At 42.9% G+C, this 19,431-nt stretch overlaps 1 protein-coding gene across 2 annotated transcripts in view; it reads right to left on the bottom strand.

Annotated features, from left to right (window-relative positions):
- The window catches only part of LOC142585433 (uncharacterized), a 62,780-nt gene that overhangs the window by 36,123 nt on the left and 7,226 nt on the right, over positions 1-19,431 (bottom strand). The window contains exons 5-9 of one of the 2 annotated variants that reach the window (XM_075696196.1): positions 17,346-17,430; positions 15,368-15,657; positions 9,674-10,354; positions 1,586-1,788; positions 372-477 (exon numbers count right to left, since the gene is read on the bottom strand). In XM_075696196.1, coding sequence (XP_075552311.1) covers positions 372-477; positions 1,586-1,788; positions 9,674-10,354; positions 15,368-15,657; positions 17,346-17,430 — 1,365 coding nt within the window. The remainder of the gene's footprint in view (positions 1-371; positions 478-1,585; positions 1,789-9,673; positions 10,355-15,367; positions 15,658-17,345; positions 17,431-19,431) is intronic. The other variant, XM_075696197.1, reaches the window with a different exon arrangement.

Here is a 19,431-nt window from a genome sequence, read left to right as displayed (position 1 = left end):
GAGGGCAGTGGAGAGTTAGCTACTCGTGAATAAATACTGCCAAAGAAAGGAGTTGCTGCCCTGACGAAGAAAAGTCGAAACATTGGCTCCAGCGAAATTCCTTGTTCAACTACTGTAAAAACGCTACTCTATGTAGCACAAAGGCAATCACAGAACCTCATCTTGGAAAGGCAGCGCTAGCAGATGGTACCACAAGAAAGACAGAAGGCAGACGAGGTGCTGATGTCTTTTTGCCTTTCCATCTTGTAGTCCAGTCTGTTAGCGCTGCCTTTCAAGGTGATGAATCATCAACTCACCCAAATAATGCTTTGGCTGAGTCATAGAACCACTTATAAATGTTACAGAATTCGTGCATTGGTAGAGTGCCCTACCGAAAACTCTCTAGACTCTTCGGACAAAGAGGTGGCATTCCCAGAGTCTGTGGTGTGCTTGCAAGATGGAGATGCACCAACCAAAAGTCGCCGCCTTGGGATGAGGCTGCAAAGGGGCAACAGAAAGAGAAAGAAATAAAACCACAAGGAGAAGGCATAGGTTAGCAAGGCTGTTAAAATTCTCAATGCAATGCATTGGTCAGCCTTTGTTTTCATCGGTGTAAATTAGTACAAAAGATGGAGACAGACAACAATAATAGAAAACAAAAAAAGAGGTCAACTGGATACAATCTGATCCGAGCAAACGTTTGACCAAAGCAAAACATATTGAAGGAACAGCATAAAAGACAGAGGCAACCTATTTGCAACAAGGTATACACGTATAACCGCAGCTAAACTGCTCCGGACGTTTATCACATCATTTAACATTGTAATTGCAAGAAAATCTACAATATTCCATACATTTATTTTAACTTTTTCTAAAAGCACAACTTCATTTTTCTAAAGAGAGAGAGAGAGATGCATTAGTAAAACTATGAAAGCCCCAACTGTTTTAAATTAGAACGACTGAAAGCTGAGCAAGTTAGTAAGGATTCATAATAAAGGTACCCCGAACCACCCCTTAGGCCTAGAGAAAAAAATGTGTTCCAGTGATGCCATACACTGCTGTGAACATCTCTGCCAAATTTTGTAGTTGTGCGCAATGCACCAAGCTCACAAGCAGAGTGCAAAGTAACCTTTTCTTTTCAAACAGAGACCTTCTCACCAATTTTGGGGCTGCTGGTGACTGCCCTTTGACGCCACCAACAGGTTTCCATAAAGCACTGCCATTGGCCGATGTTGAAATGAAGCAAGCAGCATGTTTGGATTAGAGTGCTTCTTCCTACTGTTATAGCATATATTAATTGAAGCAGTCAACTAAACAGGCTGAAACAAGTGAAAATCTGTGTTTTGAATTTCCATAAGAATTATGCACTTCCAAAAGAAGCCGACTAGGTTTCTGCTCATGCTTGGCTGCACCTAACTATGTAGGTATAAAACATTGGCCAAACTGCTCATCAGTGTCATAGCCGTCGGGTCTACTAGTGCTTCTAGTGCGTAGTACAACTCATGACTGGATGACAAAGGGACTTCCCTTTCATAACGCTTCCCTCACAAAGTGGGCTTCTGCGGAACTGATTCATCAACAGAATACACAGAACAGAAGTGCGAACCTTTTCCGTCGAGGCGAGTAAAAGCGCTCAGGGTCAAAACGAATCGCTTTCACGGGTGTTGTCAGTGAGGGTTGCAGCGATCTCTCCTGAGCCAAGATGGCACGTGGTGAATCTGGGTCTGGAAAGCGGGTTGGCAGCGGAGGCACTCCAGTATTTTCCGGCGTCTCAAAAGCGGTCGGGCTTTGGCGTGCCGGTGGATGATCCTGCAGGTATTACATTTTTTTTATACAGACAAGTTAGAAGGAGGCTGTGACATTAGCAACATACTGCAAAATAAAATAATCCATGAGTACCGATCACAAGTGACCATCTAGCTTAAGTTTTGCACACTCATTGAGGAAGCTGCGATGGTTAACACCAGCAAGCGCAGGACTCACAAACCCAGGGGCTATATTCCCGAGTGATCACTTCTTGGGGATACTGTCAGTCTCGCAAAATTTCGCATGACTCGGTACTGGGAGTGTCGAAGTAAACAGCCAACAGTGCTCCTGGCAATGTGCAAAGATAGCAAGGTTAGCACAGCGCCAGGAACGCTAACACATCTGATGCAGAGGTGTGCGAAATCTCGAGAAAGTAATCACTTGAGAACATAGCTCCTGAAGTATGGATAACAGTGCAAAAAGGCTAAGGGTTGGCGCTTTCACCGTAGGAAGAAGGGAACCTTCATTCCAAAATACAAAGGTATGCATGGTAGTGATGCAAAACTATCAGTAAATTGACTATCGATAGTACCGATATTTTGTTCAAACTATCAATAAAAGACTATCGATAGTATTACTATATTTAAACTATCGATAGTATTATCGATAGTACTATCAATAGTACCATTGGTAGTATTACTACCAATAATACTATCAACAGTGCTGTGAATAATTATGCTCTTGTTGGCTGACGATATTGCCAAAACATATGTGATAGCCTACTATGAGCAATACAGAGTTCGTTTAATTTATGAGCAATTTTTTGGCAAATGGGATGAATTATTTCCGCAGTGAAAATGCCGGAATATGTCCATCAATAAATTCATGCTCGAAAGTAAGCAGTTGCACCTAACCAACAAACATAGTTCTTGATATTCGTACTTTTAAATCACCATATGCAATATAAATTTGAAGCCACACAGTTCTGCCACATGTAACAACTTCCTTTCTGCTACAGCTGAACAGTTCAACTTGGTTATCACGTGTCATGTTGTCATGTTATCAGCAATGTCAAGATCACCAGTGCTGTGTTGCTGCCCGTCAGGAAAGTAAGAAAAATGCGAGCATGCCTTCCGTATAATGCTGCATTGTTACAGGTAAGCATGGCTTTGTGAAATCATTGCATGACGTTGAAGGCTAAAATGGTTCGCAATGGTTTTACTTTCGACCGTCGTCTACATGGATTTCAATTCAGAAAGCTGAACCCCAGTCCGATTTACGTGTGGCCATCACTTCAGTCGAGCAAGCGACGTCTTTGTATGTGCGTATGTACATTCGTGAGCGGATTTGTTTAGAGCGCTGGAGTGGTGTGCTGCGGATCAAATCGTAGTGAGCAAGTGCTGGGTCAAGGGCAACGTGCTCATTCCTTGCTTTTATGTTTATGCAGCTTCAATTCAGTTCAAGCACTAACTTTGAAGCCCAGCAAAGCATATGCGCTGAAGCAATAATTCCACTCGAATTCAGCTCAGAAGCAGGTGCGCCAAACGGTGCTTCTATGGTCGCTGTTGCCAGCACAACAAGGGCATTTGCGACACGAACACTTTATCCAGCAAATGTATGCAGGGTGCATCTACAGAGCTCAGTGACGGGTAGACTGTAATAACAAAAAGTCCTGTCATAGTTACCACCCCCACCATATACCATGCACTTGGGGAACCAAGTTTATGCAGCAATGAGTTTGTATGGCTGATTTTATACTATTGATAGTACTATTGAAATTACTATTAATAGTGCTATCGACAGCTTTTTTAACCATCAATAGCTCGATAGTGACTCAATTACCGATCGTATTGATAGTACTATCGACAGTTCTGCATCGCTAGTGCATGACCTTACACTTGCATAAAAGTAAAAATGTTCTTTTTCACCTTATACACTCAGTTTGTGGGTACAGCTGTTGCAAGTATGTACACCACCTTCTTTCTGTGTAGTCATGGTATAAGAGAGGATGAGCTTTCAGGAAGCCGAGTACTGTGTCCTTCGATTACATATGGATGACCTAACTTGTAATCATGATTGAACCTGTCTTCAAATCTCGATAAGGATTTTCATTAAGGACGTCAACACAACTATGGACTAACACAAAACTTAATATAACATCCAGAGTGTGCCCTGACAATATACAGGGTGTCCAAACTAATTTTAGATAAGTTTAAAATATTTGTGGGTGCTTTATGTGGCCCAAGTGAACGATATAACTAACCAAGCGGGTTGCAACCCTAACGAGCGGGCCAACTGCCTGGTGCGTGAATTCACGAACCGTGGCCAAGCTAACAGTCCTGCTCTCCCACAGGATTGCCCCTTCAAAGATCCTTTTACCACCTATCACGAAATTACGTTGCATTACAGACAAAGCAGGAGGAAATTGCCTCCCCCCAGCCCAAAACTGAACAGGGCTCAGGACGTTACTTTCAAGCTTTTACAGACGAGATCCTACCTCACACCGAGAGCGCTGAGTTGGATAGACCCCAACTACCTGCAGTCGTGCTCCAAATGCGGTCATGCATGCTACTCCTTCGACCACACGCTCTGGCTGTGCCCGTACAACGCGGGCTCCGACCTTCAATACAAGTCCAAGCGAGACGCCTTGCTGAAGAGCTCGTATTTCACGCACCAACTACAGGCCGTGCAGAGGGCCCGCGACATCGCAGAGAGTCACCACCTCCCTGTCCCATCGTGGACGGAGCCACAAACTTGATTGGGGAGCCTTTGGCTCCCCCCAATCAAGTTCCTCGGGACACTCCAATAAAGCTCTTGTCACTGTCACTGCTATGAAAGGAAACGTCTAATGCAAGTTGTCAACAGCTCTAGGGAGCCCAAACACAGAAATCTTGCATTGCATTTAGTCACATAATTAGCCAACATAAGTTAATCAACTCTGCAAGTCTTAAAGTTAGAGAAAAACTTCCCATTAAGAAATTGTAGTGTGTTCTAGAAAACAACCAATTCACCAGCGTTTGAACTCCTACCTCTTACACAATATTTTTTTTCTGCATAATTAAGAAAACCCACAAAATATGCAAAGAACCAATGTGACTGCCTGCTTGTGAATTGCCTGCACTGCTCTCAATAGCATTGCATATGAAGAAATGGCACCTTTAAGTTATGAACTGCCACCAAAAGGTGACAGGACGGTGAAAATTTAATCTACTGATCGCTACTATGAACAGTCTGGTCTGTCGCTTTTTGCAGTGCAACCGAGATCAATCGATGAAATTAATTTCAAAGCCAATGCCTATATGTGGAAAGTTTTCATTTTTATGGGTAGGTGGGGACCAGCTTTTCTAACCATGTAATGTATGTATGTATGTATGTATGTATGTATGTATGTATGTATGTATGTATGTATGTATGTATGTATGTATGTATGTATGTATGTATGTATGTATGTATGTATGTATGTATGTATGTATGTATGTATGTATGTATGTATGTATGTATGTATGTATGTATGTATGTATGTATGTATGTATGTATGTATGTATGTATGTATGTATGTATGTATGTATGTATGTATGTATGTATGTATGTATGTATGTATGTATGTATGTATGTATGTATGTATGTATGTATGTATGTATGTATGTATGTATGTATGTATGTATGTATGTATGTATGTATGTATGTATGTATGTATGTATGTATGTATGTATGTATGTATGTATGTATGTATGTATGTGTGTGTAAATCAAGGAAAAGTTCTGTAGGTCCGGTGCATAGGTGGTTGAAGAAACGAAGGGGCGCACTTATGAAAATGGCATGTTTAAAGTTTTAACATTTCGGCCGTGGCATGGCCTCCATCAGAATATTCTGACGAAGGCCGTGCCACAAAGAATTGTTCACTGAAGTGATGGCCTTATATGAAAATTTACTAGACCTCATAGTAAAGGACAGTTCAATTTCACAGCCCAAGTCCTCTCGTACCACCAAGAATCTGGAATCTCTTGGTGGCATAATCTTCCTTTGTGTAATTGTCATATACTTCGCTATCACTAATATACTGCTTCGCCTTTCCAGCAAAACTGCAGCCTCTGTCTCGCTCTTCTTTTTTTTTTTCTTTTGCTGCAAGTCCGAGTATAAGCGCTGCTGCGCATGAGTGTTGTTGATTCCGATTTGGAGTGAATGTGGCTTAGGCCACAGTGTTATACAGTGTGCCCCAACTATCATGCACAAAGAATTTAAAAAATAGCAGTTGCAATACTTAAAAAGACAAAAAACAAGAAAAACCCTAATGCATATTATTTGCAGTACGGTGGAGTAGCCACCAGTAATTCTTTCTGCACTGAGATTAAATTCGGTAATTGCAATTATTTATCTAACTCGAGAAGTTCTGTCCTGATTATGAAAGTGTCAATGAGGTATTTGTAGGCAGCCCCGAACGAGACCTAAATGTGGTGTTTTCAGCGACGTACTAATTGCGTGCAATTTTTTACGACTGGGGAAGAAACCTCACGAAATATGAAAAATACCATGTGATTGCGCTCCCACCCGCATCATAAAGCAGCACCCTCAAATAAGCTGATTGAAAGCAACTGTATTGCCTGTCACAAACCCGAAGAGACAGTGCATCACTTATGGAAGGAGCACCAACAGCAGGTTTCGTGGCTTTGCAGCTATTCCTTGCTCTCATTTCTACGTCACACTTATTGGTCTCTCAAGGCCAACTGATTATATTGATAACAAAACCCCCTTGATAATGCAGTCTAAGTGCCGATCTGACCAAAAGCAATGTAGAAAGCATAGAAAGTTTCACAATCCCGGCTTTGCTCGCACCACTGATGTGGTGCGAGCAAATATCAAGAACTAAGTTTGTTGGTAAGGTGCAACTGCTTACTTTTGAGAGTGAATTTATTTATTGACATATTCCGTCATTTTCACAGCAGAAATAATTTATTTCATTTGCCAAAAAATTGCTCATAAATAAAACGAACTCAGTATTGCTCATAGAAGGCTATTACAAATGTTTTGGCAATATCGTCAGCCAACAAGAGCATAATTATTCACAGCACTATCGATGGTATTATTGGTAGTAATGCAACCAATGGTACTATTGATAGTACTATCGATAATACTATAGATAGTTTAACGGTACGCGCAGCTATTTTTCGCACCAGAAACTTGCTTCGGACCAAAGCCGAATTAAAGTTAAGATATTATTTTTTATGAGAGTGTATATGTGCTGCAAAAACAGGTTCATGGCAAAAAATAAAAGCAAAATAAACAAACCAGGAAGCAACCCATGAGTTGAGAAAAGGGAAAACCGATGCGTTTAAGAAGGTAAATAACCACTTCTAATTTAGCGTAATTGGAAAACGCGATGTCTGCACAGAATACAAACAAAAAAATACATCAGATTTCAGTGTTCCCTTATTATCTATGAATTCGTAGGCGCCATTGAACACCAGCTGTTGCCTAGAGGACGTGTTCAAATAGGTCTCCTTCTGCAGCTACCTAGTACTGAGTCCGCTTTATCACATCTTCAGTGGCTTTCTTGATGACCGACGCTCGAATTATATGGCAGACATCCGTTATATTTGTCTTGAGCTAATTTGATGTCCGTCTCGATCATGCAAGTACGATCTTTCACATAACCCCAAAGAAAGAAATCGAGTGGAGAGAGGTCAGGTGACCTAGCAGGCCAATTTACAGGCCCGTGCCTTCCAATCTATTGCGCATGAAAAGTCGCATCTAGCCAGTTTCATGTTCTGCTGCTGCTGTGTGCTGGTGCTCCATCTTGCTGATAACGCAGAAGTGGAAGACGTGACAGCAGGACTTTGCTGAGAAACTCATCTACCACTCCCTTCAAGGACTTTGTCCACATAACGCTGTCCAGTATGATCAAAGATGGGACTAATTATAGCACTGGTGTAAATTCCGCACCATACAATCAACGACCACTGCTACTGGTGCCGATTGCATTTTATCCAGTGTGGATAGGAGTCACTCCAATAGCGTGCATTATGCAAACTTACCTGGGCGTTTCTGCGAAAATTGGCCTCATCTGTGCACACGATGCTCAGAAAGTTCGGTGACTCATCGGCTTTTGTGAGGACCCAATTCGAAAAAGCTAGACGATTCTATAGGTCCCTATCTTCGAAGCACTGGTGCTGGTTAAGGTGGTACGGGTTAAAGGCCGTCAATTACAATCCTCCGAACTGTTGACCTGGAAATTCGTACCTGGGCAGCCACGTCCCACACGCTAGCATGAGGGTTTGCGGCCATAAATGCTAGAACATCCGTGCGTAGGCTAGGACTCAAAGATGGAGTCCTCCGCCGCAATTGAGTCTGCCGGTTTGTCTCAGGTTTTCATAGTTTCTGATGATAGTCGACGCGTTTGGTCTACCACCACACTTCCCTAACTGATATATATTTACGGCCTTCCTTTTGTTGCCATTTGCAGCTCCCAAGGCAAGGATCATGCTTACCTTCAGCTCATTAGAGAGACATGGTGACTGGGATGAAACAAAACGCACCTTTAAACCTTTGCACTGACGTAGTCAATTCACTTTTGTGGTAATACGTATTGTGGCAAAAAAAAAAAGAAAAAAGGAAACGAGAATACCATTCGTGCATTTTACCTACACTAAGACAACAGCTATCACAGCTCATTTCCAACTAACACCAAACACAATGTGTTACTTCAGTCGGTGTTCGGAAGATAAGGAACTAGCTCGATCACAATGTTTTTCTTTATTTCCTTTATTTTGTTCTGGCTAACTCGGAAGGAGCCTGTTCGAGGGCACACCTTTTTGATGGGGTAGGAGTGCAGTCACATGATATTTTCTATATTTTGAGGGGTTTATTTATCAGTCAGGAAAATTAGTACGCAATTTGTAGGTCACTGAAGACATGGCATTAAGATGTCCTCTAGTTGTGCCTAGAAATACTTTATTTACACTTTGATAATTATGATAGTATGTCTTGAGTTAGATAGTTATTTACAGTTACCTAATTAAATCTCAACAACGAAAAAAATTGCTGGCAGCTACTCCACTGTAGTAGAACCAATATGCACTATGTTTTCTTCGATTAACGCATTGCTCTTTTTTTTAAATCATGGCGCATGATAGTTAATTGGGACACTCTGTATATATTTATGACCTCTGCATGCAAGTGACACTGTTTCTATCCCTAATAAATGTTGTAAATTATTAGAAGTGTTTTTTTTAATGAGCCATAAGCTTTGCTTACTGGAAAGAGAAGTGATACTGAGACACATATCATTCACGTGCATTTCGCAAGTTGTTGACAAAAGACTCTGCCGAAGGGGTCACTGAAGTCTACAGGTTTTTTTCAGCGCAAAAAAAAAAAAAAAAAAAAAACATGCCACTTGCTGAAGACTCTGAAAACCCATAGTCGGCACCTATGCCAACGCCTGTGTCAATGCTCTGTCACTTTCTTAGCTGCAGCACTGGATAAAAAGCACTGTTCATAATGCATGGCTCACTTGAAAGCACTGTGAATGTGCCATGGAAATGCGTGGTAACGAGATTTTCCTATTTAGCGGGCTTTCTTTAAGACATGGAAAAATATGACTATGCAATAGATTGGAAGTTTAATACTGCTGAATTGTACATTTCCTAGAAAGCTGTACAACTTTCTCCTAGGATGTTCTAGCTAACTTTTGCAGACTTGCAAAATTAAATAAATAATCTTGGTTAGTTAACTAAACAAATCACAAAAAATTTTGACCCCCCTGCCCCATAAAGCCGTGAACAACATGCTTTTAGTCATTCCCTCCTGTAGCGCAACCAAATATTCTTAAACAACGACTAAAGTTAGCTCTATATACAGTGGTTGCAGCTCATCTATGGGTACTAATAGAAAAAGAATGAAGTCACCAACTTATCAATGCTTAGCGAAACTGGAGGCATAAAGCAAGTCTCACCGGCGTCTGCTGCATTGAAGTTGCTGCCAGCTTTGGAGATGATGCAGCAGATGTCGATGTTGAAGCAAGTGCAGACGAAGCTGCAACCGCACAAGCTGTTGACACAGCACAGGCCGATCCTGCTGCAGCTGTACTTGGTTCTTCATATGCCGGAGAAGGCCCTCGCGAACTTCCGTCGACATCAATTTCCTCACTGACTTCCGTCTGGGTTTCTACTGCAGCATCCGAAACTTCAAAACCTTCGCTCGCAGGTTCGGCACTGAGCATAGGCTCATCTGCTGCTGGGGCGTCACATGGATCGTCGTGATGGCCATTGTCTTTGTCAGCTGCATAATATGAAGAATCTGAGCCAGGTTTGTGCCTCTGACTGTCCTCCCTCCCTGCTGCGCTGGGAGTTGTGTTAGCAGAGGGACTTAACTGCCTTGTATCCAATGAATGGCTCTCGCTCACTTCTCGTGGCCGTTTTCGAAGATCAATGCCAGTGTCCCTCACAGGCTCCTCATCACTTATGTAGGGGTGCCTAGGATACAGCGGTCTTGGAAAAGGGTTCATGTAAGCAAGAAAACGGTCATCATATGCTGCGAGCTGTGAAGTGGCGATGTGTTCCGGTGGCTGAGGGTAGCAACACCCTAATGCTGTGGACTTGACAGCATTGGAACGATGACAACTAAGAGATGCCATCTGAAATAATAAAATAAAGGTGGGGGGAGGGGGAAGAAGAAACGAGCACGACTTTAAGAAATTTATAAAGTGAGGCACCAAACGAAGCAGCTTCATCAGTTGAAAAGTACACATCTTGAAGTCCACCAGCACATACATAATATGACAACAGAAAAAGCAGATAAAGAAAGTGGGGTAGCGTGTATCAGTCAAGCCACACTAATTTTACACAAAAAGGAGTTCACCTACCTTGATAATTAGCAATTGCCTATGTTTTGCTTGTACAGTAACTTCCTTTAATTTGAGTCCAGTCAATTCATTTTTTTTTGTTAATTTGATCGCAACCAGAAGTCCTGGCCAGCACCCATGCATTTCTATGGGCCTAAACAGTTGTTATTCCGATCCTAAAGTTGATATTCACTGGATAACTTGAAATTGACCAGTCAACGCACATGCGCCTAATTCCTATGGTAACCCCAATAACGACCTCTTTAGTGGCAGCATCTGTCTTGGCAGAGCTTACAGGACACTGAATGCGTTGAACCTGTCATCTCCCGTCGACACCTATTTTCGATCCACCCTAGGAAGGTTTTCAAGCAATAAGGGTAGTTCACAATGTCTGATTACGGTATTTACTCAATTCCAATGGGTGCCTTTTGCTTCCCAAGAAGATTGGGCCAGAACTTGCCTGTGCAGTGAAATGGTTTATGAAACCAAAATCGCCTTTGTGGCATTTGTACGCTTTACTGCATAACATGGCTGAGTCGCGGCGAAACTGACTTTAAAAACCGTGCAACAATGGTGACCTTGGGAAACCGACCACCATTCTAAAGAAAGTCGGGTGTGCATTAGATTTCTACTTTGGTTAGGAGCTCTATGTAACTTTTACATCAGTTTTCTACTTTGCACAAATAGAAAGTGGGCGTGCGTTTGGGTCACAGGCGTGTTAAACTCAAGCAAATACTGCCAAATGAATCAATGCTATGTTTTCACATTTTTTCTGAATCTTGTTTTATTTGACCTGCCGAATGATTTGGCCAATTTCGTTGGTCCCATCAGGGTCAAATTAATGGAAGTCGACTGTATTGTAAGGTACATAGAGTCACGGGTGATTCTGATGATATAACCTGTTTTTTCTATGCTCTGCTGCATGTGCGTGAGAACATGTGTAACTACTTATATAGTGCAAGTGAAGCACTACGCTAACTATGCTAACACATGTGCTAACTTCAACTAATTATTTATTAGAAACAGGGCACGATAGATATACACACACAAATGACACTCAAGTGACTTTGGGCTAGTGAACCCTTAGGAAAGATAACTCTTTTTTTGACACAGATATGGAAGGCATGTACACATAGAAAGAGGTCCAAGATTATCCATTTTTACAGATTGAAATATCAGTCTAGTTAGGGCATCTTTATTTCTTGTCAGAACAATGCAGCTCTGAAGAAGCAGACGTCACCCACAAGTGCTGCAGTGGGTGTCGCCAATGCTAGCCAACTATTTCGACCATTTTTAATCTTGTTATGTTCTCTAAGCCTCTCAATTTCGCTTAGACAGTTACCTGTCTGCCCTATGTAGTATTTGCCACAGGCGAGGGGGATTCGATAAACTATGCTCTCTGTACAGGCCACCTATCTAGTTTTGTGCCGCTTGTTGCACCCTTGCCTCCTGCTATCACAAGGGTTGCTAATTTTGCAGAGACTCGACAATTTGCAAGGGGTGGAAAACAGTACTCTTATACTTGCATGTTCTGCTACCTTCTTTAAGCTGTGTAAAATTTTGTGCAAGTATGGCACAACAGCAATTTGATCTCGAACCCTAGGAGTGTTCACAGCATTAGACAGTTTTAGTTTAGCGTACGCAACTATAGCGTACGCTATACGCTATAACATGGAGTACGCTAAGCAGCGCACGTTTTCTACAATTTTAGTTGACCGGCGATATCTTCGGATCTCAGAGGCCATATGCCATCGTTTCGGCTATTTCGCGCCTGTAGCGATAGGTGGTGCTGACATCTCGAATGTTTCTTTCGTTAGGCTTCGACTCGTTCGAAATGAGAAGCAACCTCGAAAACACCACGAGGTTATCCATAATACTCTGTCATCGAAGCGGCCTGAGACTAAGCGAAAGCCGTTGACACAGTCATTTGCTACGAACGAAATGCATTTTACAAAAGCAACGCCAAATTCAACTCGAAGCGGGCAGCCAGGACCGCCGCCATCTTTCCCGTAAACTCCGCAAACCACGCAAAAACGCTAACGCTAACTCGTTACTACCCGCTATACCCGCTATTTCGTTTAGCATTCAGCGCATGTGCAGTGACGACCCGCTATTTTTTAGCGTACGCAATGGTATAGCGTACGCTATACCAAAACTGTCTATTAGCATGGTCACGCAAGCGCGACTGCTTTAACAAACATTCGGGTACAGAAACTTGGATGCGCATAAGCTAACCTGCATCTAAGCAGCATTGCAGCATGTGTGGGTGTCGTCCGCTGTTTCAGAGTTGCACTATTCTGACAAGAAATAAAGATGCTCTCGCTAGACTGATAGTTGAATCCACAAAAATTGACAATCTCGGACCTCTCTGTGTGGGAATCCCTTCCACATCTCTGTCAGAAAAAAAGTTATCTTTTTTTAATGTTCACTAGTCCGTGCATGGCTTCTAAGCCATCTGAGTGTCACTTATGCGAGCATATATACTACTCGTGCCTTGTAGCTAATAAATCATTTGTTGAAATTAGCGCATGTGCTGTACCCTCCATCTGTCCCCTGTTTTTTGCACTTCACTTGCGGTATGTCGTACCAACAAGGCCGAATTTCTAGCATTCGCATATTTATATAGCCTTTGTGTCTAATAAGAATTTTCAGCTATAAATGAAGCATTGTCCTGTTTATTTTTCCATTATCTTTTTGTGTGCGTGCTGGTGTGCGACACCATCTCTTCAGCAGCATTTCTGCACTGTGATAAGAAAGCATGCTTGGCACCACCACTCGCAGATGCCACTGTCTTGTGCTAGTCATGTGAAAGATAGCGTGCTTGGCATTGTGCTAAGTATACTAAAGCTTGCGAACATGGATGTGTGTTGTGCGAGTCCGACGTAAGATAGCGTACTTGACAATGTACCAGGAGTGCTATCGTTCGCAGACACTGATGACTCTTGCACTATAGACCGTTTTTTTCATGGGCGCCACCATATTGTTGCACAGTGGCACCATCTATGGGCAGTCGGCATGCTGGCTTGAGCGAGCGCTCTGTTTTGCACGGCAGGTATACGCTCGGCGGTAGTTTCTGGCATTTCTTTTCGTGCTTGTGCGATTCATTTAGTATGGCGTGCGTCTTCTACGTGGTAAACGGTTCTGTGAGAAGTGCTCGAGTGGTTCAAGTCGGTATGGCCAAAGTTTCTACTGGCGTTGAAGCGGATGGAGCATGCAGCGCAATGTGTGCGCGAATATCTGAGCCTATACAATCAACCTCGGAGGTGAACTCTGCATTTCTGAATGTTATTCACTAATGTGACCTTATTGCAGTATTATCCTCTAGTTCTAAGCTGTGGTTTAGGAGCAATGAAACATACGCGACGATCATAACAGCATGGATACCGTTCTGCTACGATAGGAGCTGTGCTGTTATACTTTGACACATGTTCAAACTGTTAGCTGCAGATTACATTGTGTTAATACTTGGTTCAGTGGATGAGGTTTCCACCCATGAATAAAATAGTTTTGGTTAGTAAAAATGGCATACCTTACAGCGTGGACTATACTTGTTCAGTAAAGCGACCGTTTACGAGCTGCGCGAGTGTCCTAAGCAGTGGTAGGTTCTGAATTACAGATATCTTTGTTCTATATAGCGCATGGTACAAGCATACGGCACCAACGTTTATAGATCTATAAACATTGCGAAGCATGACTATGCGAGCTCGTATTGCGGCGTTAGCCCATTTTCTTTTTCTTTTTCGAGAAAGAGGATAACCGATTTTTTTTTTGGTTGTGTTCGTTCCGTTCCATACGACCCGCTCACACATATTACGGAAATTTTGTCCTCAAAAATAGTCATTGCATTCTTTTTATGCGATCCCTCTCATATATTATGGCTTTACAGGACAAAAAGGCAATGCCGGAGCACATATAGCTTATATTTGTTTCACCGACCGCAGTGGTCGCTGTACTGAGCAGCGCCATCAGCCTCATGCAGGAGGCTGGCGCAGACATATAGTGATTTCAAGCCTACTAGACTTGAAATGCGTCAGAAGGATGCCGGTGTATCACAAATATTTGATAGCGCCTGCAGCTTAGATGTTTTAGGGTTGCCTTAGGTTGGCCGTACATGAGCATGCGCTCTTATGTTTTACTCCCTACGCCAAGCGATCAGACAGTGAGCTGATTTACCATTTCATGCTGGTAATACAGAAGCACCGGTTCCCTTCGTTGAATTAAAACCGATATAAGCAGAATGGTTCGCAACACATACACACACCGCAGCTGATAATTCACGTCACATGTTTGCGCCTCCAAGAGATATTTCCTCATACTATGCATCGGTGAAATGCACAGAAAGGCTTCCCTGACGATTTTATATCAACGGACATAGCGTAAATTTCACAGAGTACGATCTAAAACATCTCGAAATCATTCCGCAGCAGGCGACAGCAATACTTTCAAGCAGCACCTGGCCGGATCGCCCAAGCCAGAGAGGAGGAAAGGCTCGCCGCGCGCCCTTTCCTCCTCGCCCGATGAGAAGGTCTATAGTCGCACGAAATTGAAGGTGTTTCAGAAAGTGACGATCCAAGCATACAGCACACCTTTCTTGGCCACCTGTAGAATATAGTCATTCATTTTTACACAAACTGAGTATTTCGGACTCCCTAAGATTCTGATGTTTTGGTCGTACCTGTTGAGCTCAAGTTATCAGCCGGTGACTGTACTTGAAAATTTGCCACCATCTGCTTTCTCTTCAGCTTACACTTTTTAAAGCATTGGTCACGATTATGAAAAAGATGAGAAAACAAAAGAGCTGCGCACCCCCAGGTCCTTCTCGGGAGGCTCGAATCTTGCTAGGCTATCGGTAAGTTGCTTCGTTGGCGACTTGTGTTTCAGCACGCTGGAAATAGATGGCGGTAACAGAGGCAAAGGCGGGATGTGCGTGTGAACATGGTAGCTCATTGTGTTCCCACTGGGATGTGGATGCAGCCGTTCCTGTTGAGGTGAGGATGAGCGATGCAGCGGCGGATATCCGCTTGATGTAGTCAACCCTAATGGCTGGGCTGACTGCTGGTCCGTACGGTATGGCTGTTGTGGCAACGTGGCTCCACCTGCATGATTGGCAAACTATGTACACTCTCTCTTCGAAGCTTTGCTTCTGCTCGCAAGACAATAACCGATGCAAGTGAAGTTCAAAGATTTATCTGTTACAGCCCCCATGAGAGGTTATTTCCCCATCCTTTTCATGAGGTCTTTAACCTTTAGGTGCCGAATCACTAGTGCATGGCTGAAAAAACTCAATTTCTTTAATATGAACTTGACCTAGGACAAACATATGTGATGAATACCAAAGACACACTTCCCGCTTGTATGGGTGAAATTTTATTTCTCGATTCTTATTGAAATTATGTTAATTTTCACAAATCCCCACACACTTGTTTCTAACACAGTTAAAAAAGAAACAGCGTTATATTCACGCAAATACTGTAGCAGTAGCTTTAAAGGGGACGTGAACCACTTATTATCAAAGTCAAGAAATACATTTGAAGTTAAAATAGGCTGTTTCAGAAATACTTCGCTGCAAAAAGTACTTCAAGGCATTCAGCAAAAGCGGAGTTATTGGCAGTCAAACATACTGTTCATAGTGCCTCCACTCCTTCTTTAGCGTCTTGCACTGCGAACGCTACGTCGAAGTGGGATGTGCCCATAACACTCCACTTGCTGAATGTCGCTGTGGCACGCAGCTCAATTTTGATTTTGTATGCCCACGTATGTGCCACTACTTCCAATTTTGTCGCCTACGACACGTCAAATGCAGTTCTCAGCTAGCCACAGTGTGCTTAGCCAGTGGACTCATGGTGGCACACTGCGACAGCCGCAACATGTACGCAACATAGAAGACCACAGCCACACGCAACTCTAGTGCGTATGTGCAGCGTTTGCTTTGTGCACAACAGGGTAGCTAATGTGTGCTCGTGCTCATATGCTCCAGTCTGGCTGCGCTACGTGGTGTGGACCACTTTGTCCTGCACCAGCTTGACCGACGTATAGTAGCCCCATCCAACTTGCACATTTTGAAACTCCATCAATAGCTCAATACGAAGCGAAGCCTCAAGAGGTGTCTAACCAGGAGCGGCCAGGAGTGAGCGCATGCTGGCAAGCGTGCATGTACTCCAACTTTAAGTTTCGCATGGTTCGAGGCAAGTGGGGTGTTCAAAACTAGTCGAAATTAGCAGGACCTGACAGCTGCAACACCAATAAACAGGAGGGCCAAAGTTTAAACAATTTCTACAATGCCGTGGCAAAGCGTGAGCAGACGAAAGTCAGCCTCTTCTAGAAGTACGCAATTATTATGGAAATTCGAAAGCAGATTTTCACTTACTTCAGCCTGTTTATTAAACCGTATCAATAAAAAATACACAGTAACAGTAGGAACAAGTGCAATGATCCAAACACCCTTCTTGATTGATGTTAGTTATTGGCCAATAGCAGCCACGTATGAGAATCTGCTATATTACTATGAAATAAAGCATTCAGAAAAGAGTGACAAGCTGGCTTTGTTCAAAAAAGAATGTTTGAGAAAAAAGTGACTTCATGCTCTGCTTGCAAGCTCCCCGTGCCGCGCACAACTAGACAACTTAGCTGAGATGTTCACAGCAGCATATGCTATCTGTGGACTATGTTTTTTCACCAAGCCCAAGGGTGGATCAGAAAAACTCCTTTAAAGAACTATGGTGCAAAAGAAAACTGCATCAAGCAGGTTCTTAAGCTAAAGAAAAAAAAAACACAATGTACTCACTATTGCTTGAATGGGCTTCGTTTCCATTTGTAGGCGAAGCAGCAGCTGCCTGTGGAAGAGGCAGGAGGATGCCAGAGCTATTTCGCTGAAAATTTTGTTTTCACAATGACGTTTGATTATTCCTTATTGTATTAAAATAAATCTAAGCATGTTACACAACTGGCGGCTAAACCTTAAAGGGCCCCTCACCAGGTCTGGCTATTTTGAGCTGAGAAGCGCGAAGCATGCATTCCATGGTAACGATTGTGTCTGCAAAATATTACATCGCTACATACTGTGAAAAGATCTGAAATTTCAAATCGAACGCCGTTTTCCCCTCTCCCTGCAGCCACCGCGCTCCAAGCCACAGGATGATGTACATGTGCTAGTACGCCTATGTACACGTGTTCACACTAAGACGTTGCTCGTTGTGACACGTGACTTCGAGAATTATTCAAGCCAACATCTGTTATTTGTGTAATATTATGCTTGAATAGACTAATTAAAACTTAGAGAAATACTAAAACACACAAACCGAATGTCTGCATGTTTTTGTCTTCCTTAGCACCACAGGAAGAGAGACGTACTTCCGTTTCATCTGCTTGTTCCCACGTCGTGCAGTTGCGCGCGCAGACACGGAAACTGCCATTTTCTATCGTGTTCCAGCACGGGAAGATGCTCTGTGATATACTTGTGGCTGCCTCAGTATTCGTGTAGCAATGACTTATAGTGCTAGTCATGTGTCCTCGTGCACAGCGTGCGAAATCATGCGCTGCGCGAAACGAGACAATCACAACATTTCGCGCGCGATGCCCTCAGTGGAAGTGTGCCGCGCCACAAAAAAGCTAGGAGAAAAAAAAAAAAAAATGAAGGCGGGGCCCGTGACGTATGCCCCACACGATCCTCGAGGTCTGGTATGGAAAAATGCAGGGAAGGAATTTCGCTTGCGGAGGCTAGATGGGGCAAGTGGAGAGAGTGCCTCATTGGCAGTGGAGCTTGCTTCCTGAAATCATGGGTTTGTTGCACTGAAATAATTCTATCTCGGCTATTAATGAGCCGATTTGAAAAAATGTTTGCAGCAGAACACTCCCCAGAGGACATGTAACACCTTCCAGCATATAACCAAATTTTCCTATGGCGCCTGGTGAGGGACCCTACAAGGCTGTTTCACTTGCTGTGACTAAAATGAGAAAACCCAGTGCAGTCTCACATTTTTGGTAATGTTCTCAATTAAAGGGGGCTCCGCAGCTCTCCCAGGAAAGCTTATTTGGCAGCACTGATAGCAGCATCATGATGCAGCAATTTCATGCACTTCGTGTGACAGATGTGATGTCGAAGAGTGGCACTATGATCATTGGTTTAAAATGTAATATGCTAAACAGCACATTACATTTGCACGCTATTACGAGTACTGCGAAAAGAACTATAGCATTACGTTTTACTACCATTTTAATTATTTCCTAATTATCAGACAAAGTGTTAGAGTGACGGGAACGACACATAAACATGCTGAGCACATGGTGTACCAACAGCCACCTAACGAAAGCTGTTGTAACCATTGCAGTGATGCCATGGCCTTCGGGAGTGGACTGCAAGCAGCCCGATCGTGGAGGCATGGGAAGGCCATCAACCAGCTGAGCAGGCTTGGCAACCATGGCGTGCCACCTTCCGCTAATTTCCTGCTGCTACTGGCCCAATGATGTCACGAGAGAGTGAAATGTGGCAGCTAGAGCCACAAAAATTTGAGTTGAGGGTAACTCTAAATTTGCTTGCATTTTGAAATTTCTCTAACCAATAACTTGGGTTTGTGTGTATTATCATAATTCCCTTTTGCCCCTTGTTCTTTGACATGCTAAAGATAGATCTAGAACAACCATGGTGGACTTAAAAGATGTATTGCAGAGCCCGTTTAATGCTTTTGTGTGTTCTTAAGACGGTGTGACTTTAGAAATAGCAGGGCCAAACCTTGCTGCTTGTGAGGAACTGGTGGCTTACAAACTCTGCTGAAATAGTGGACATAAATCTCATCAAGCTTACATTTAACAAAAGTACATATTTTGTCATATGAAACATTTTTTTTTTAATTGGGTAGACTATATCAGGAATG

Source organism: Dermacentor variabilis, chromosome 6 (assembly GCF_050947875.1).
Source record: "Dermacentor variabilis isolate Ectoservices chromosome 6, ASM5094787v1, whole genome shotgun sequence".
Taxonomy (NCBI): domain Eukaryota; kingdom Metazoa; phylum Arthropoda; class Arachnida; order Ixodida; family Ixodidae; genus Dermacentor; species Dermacentor variabilis.
Note: the sequence above shows the minus strand (reverse complement) of the source record. Positions and strands in the feature narration are given on the sequence as shown.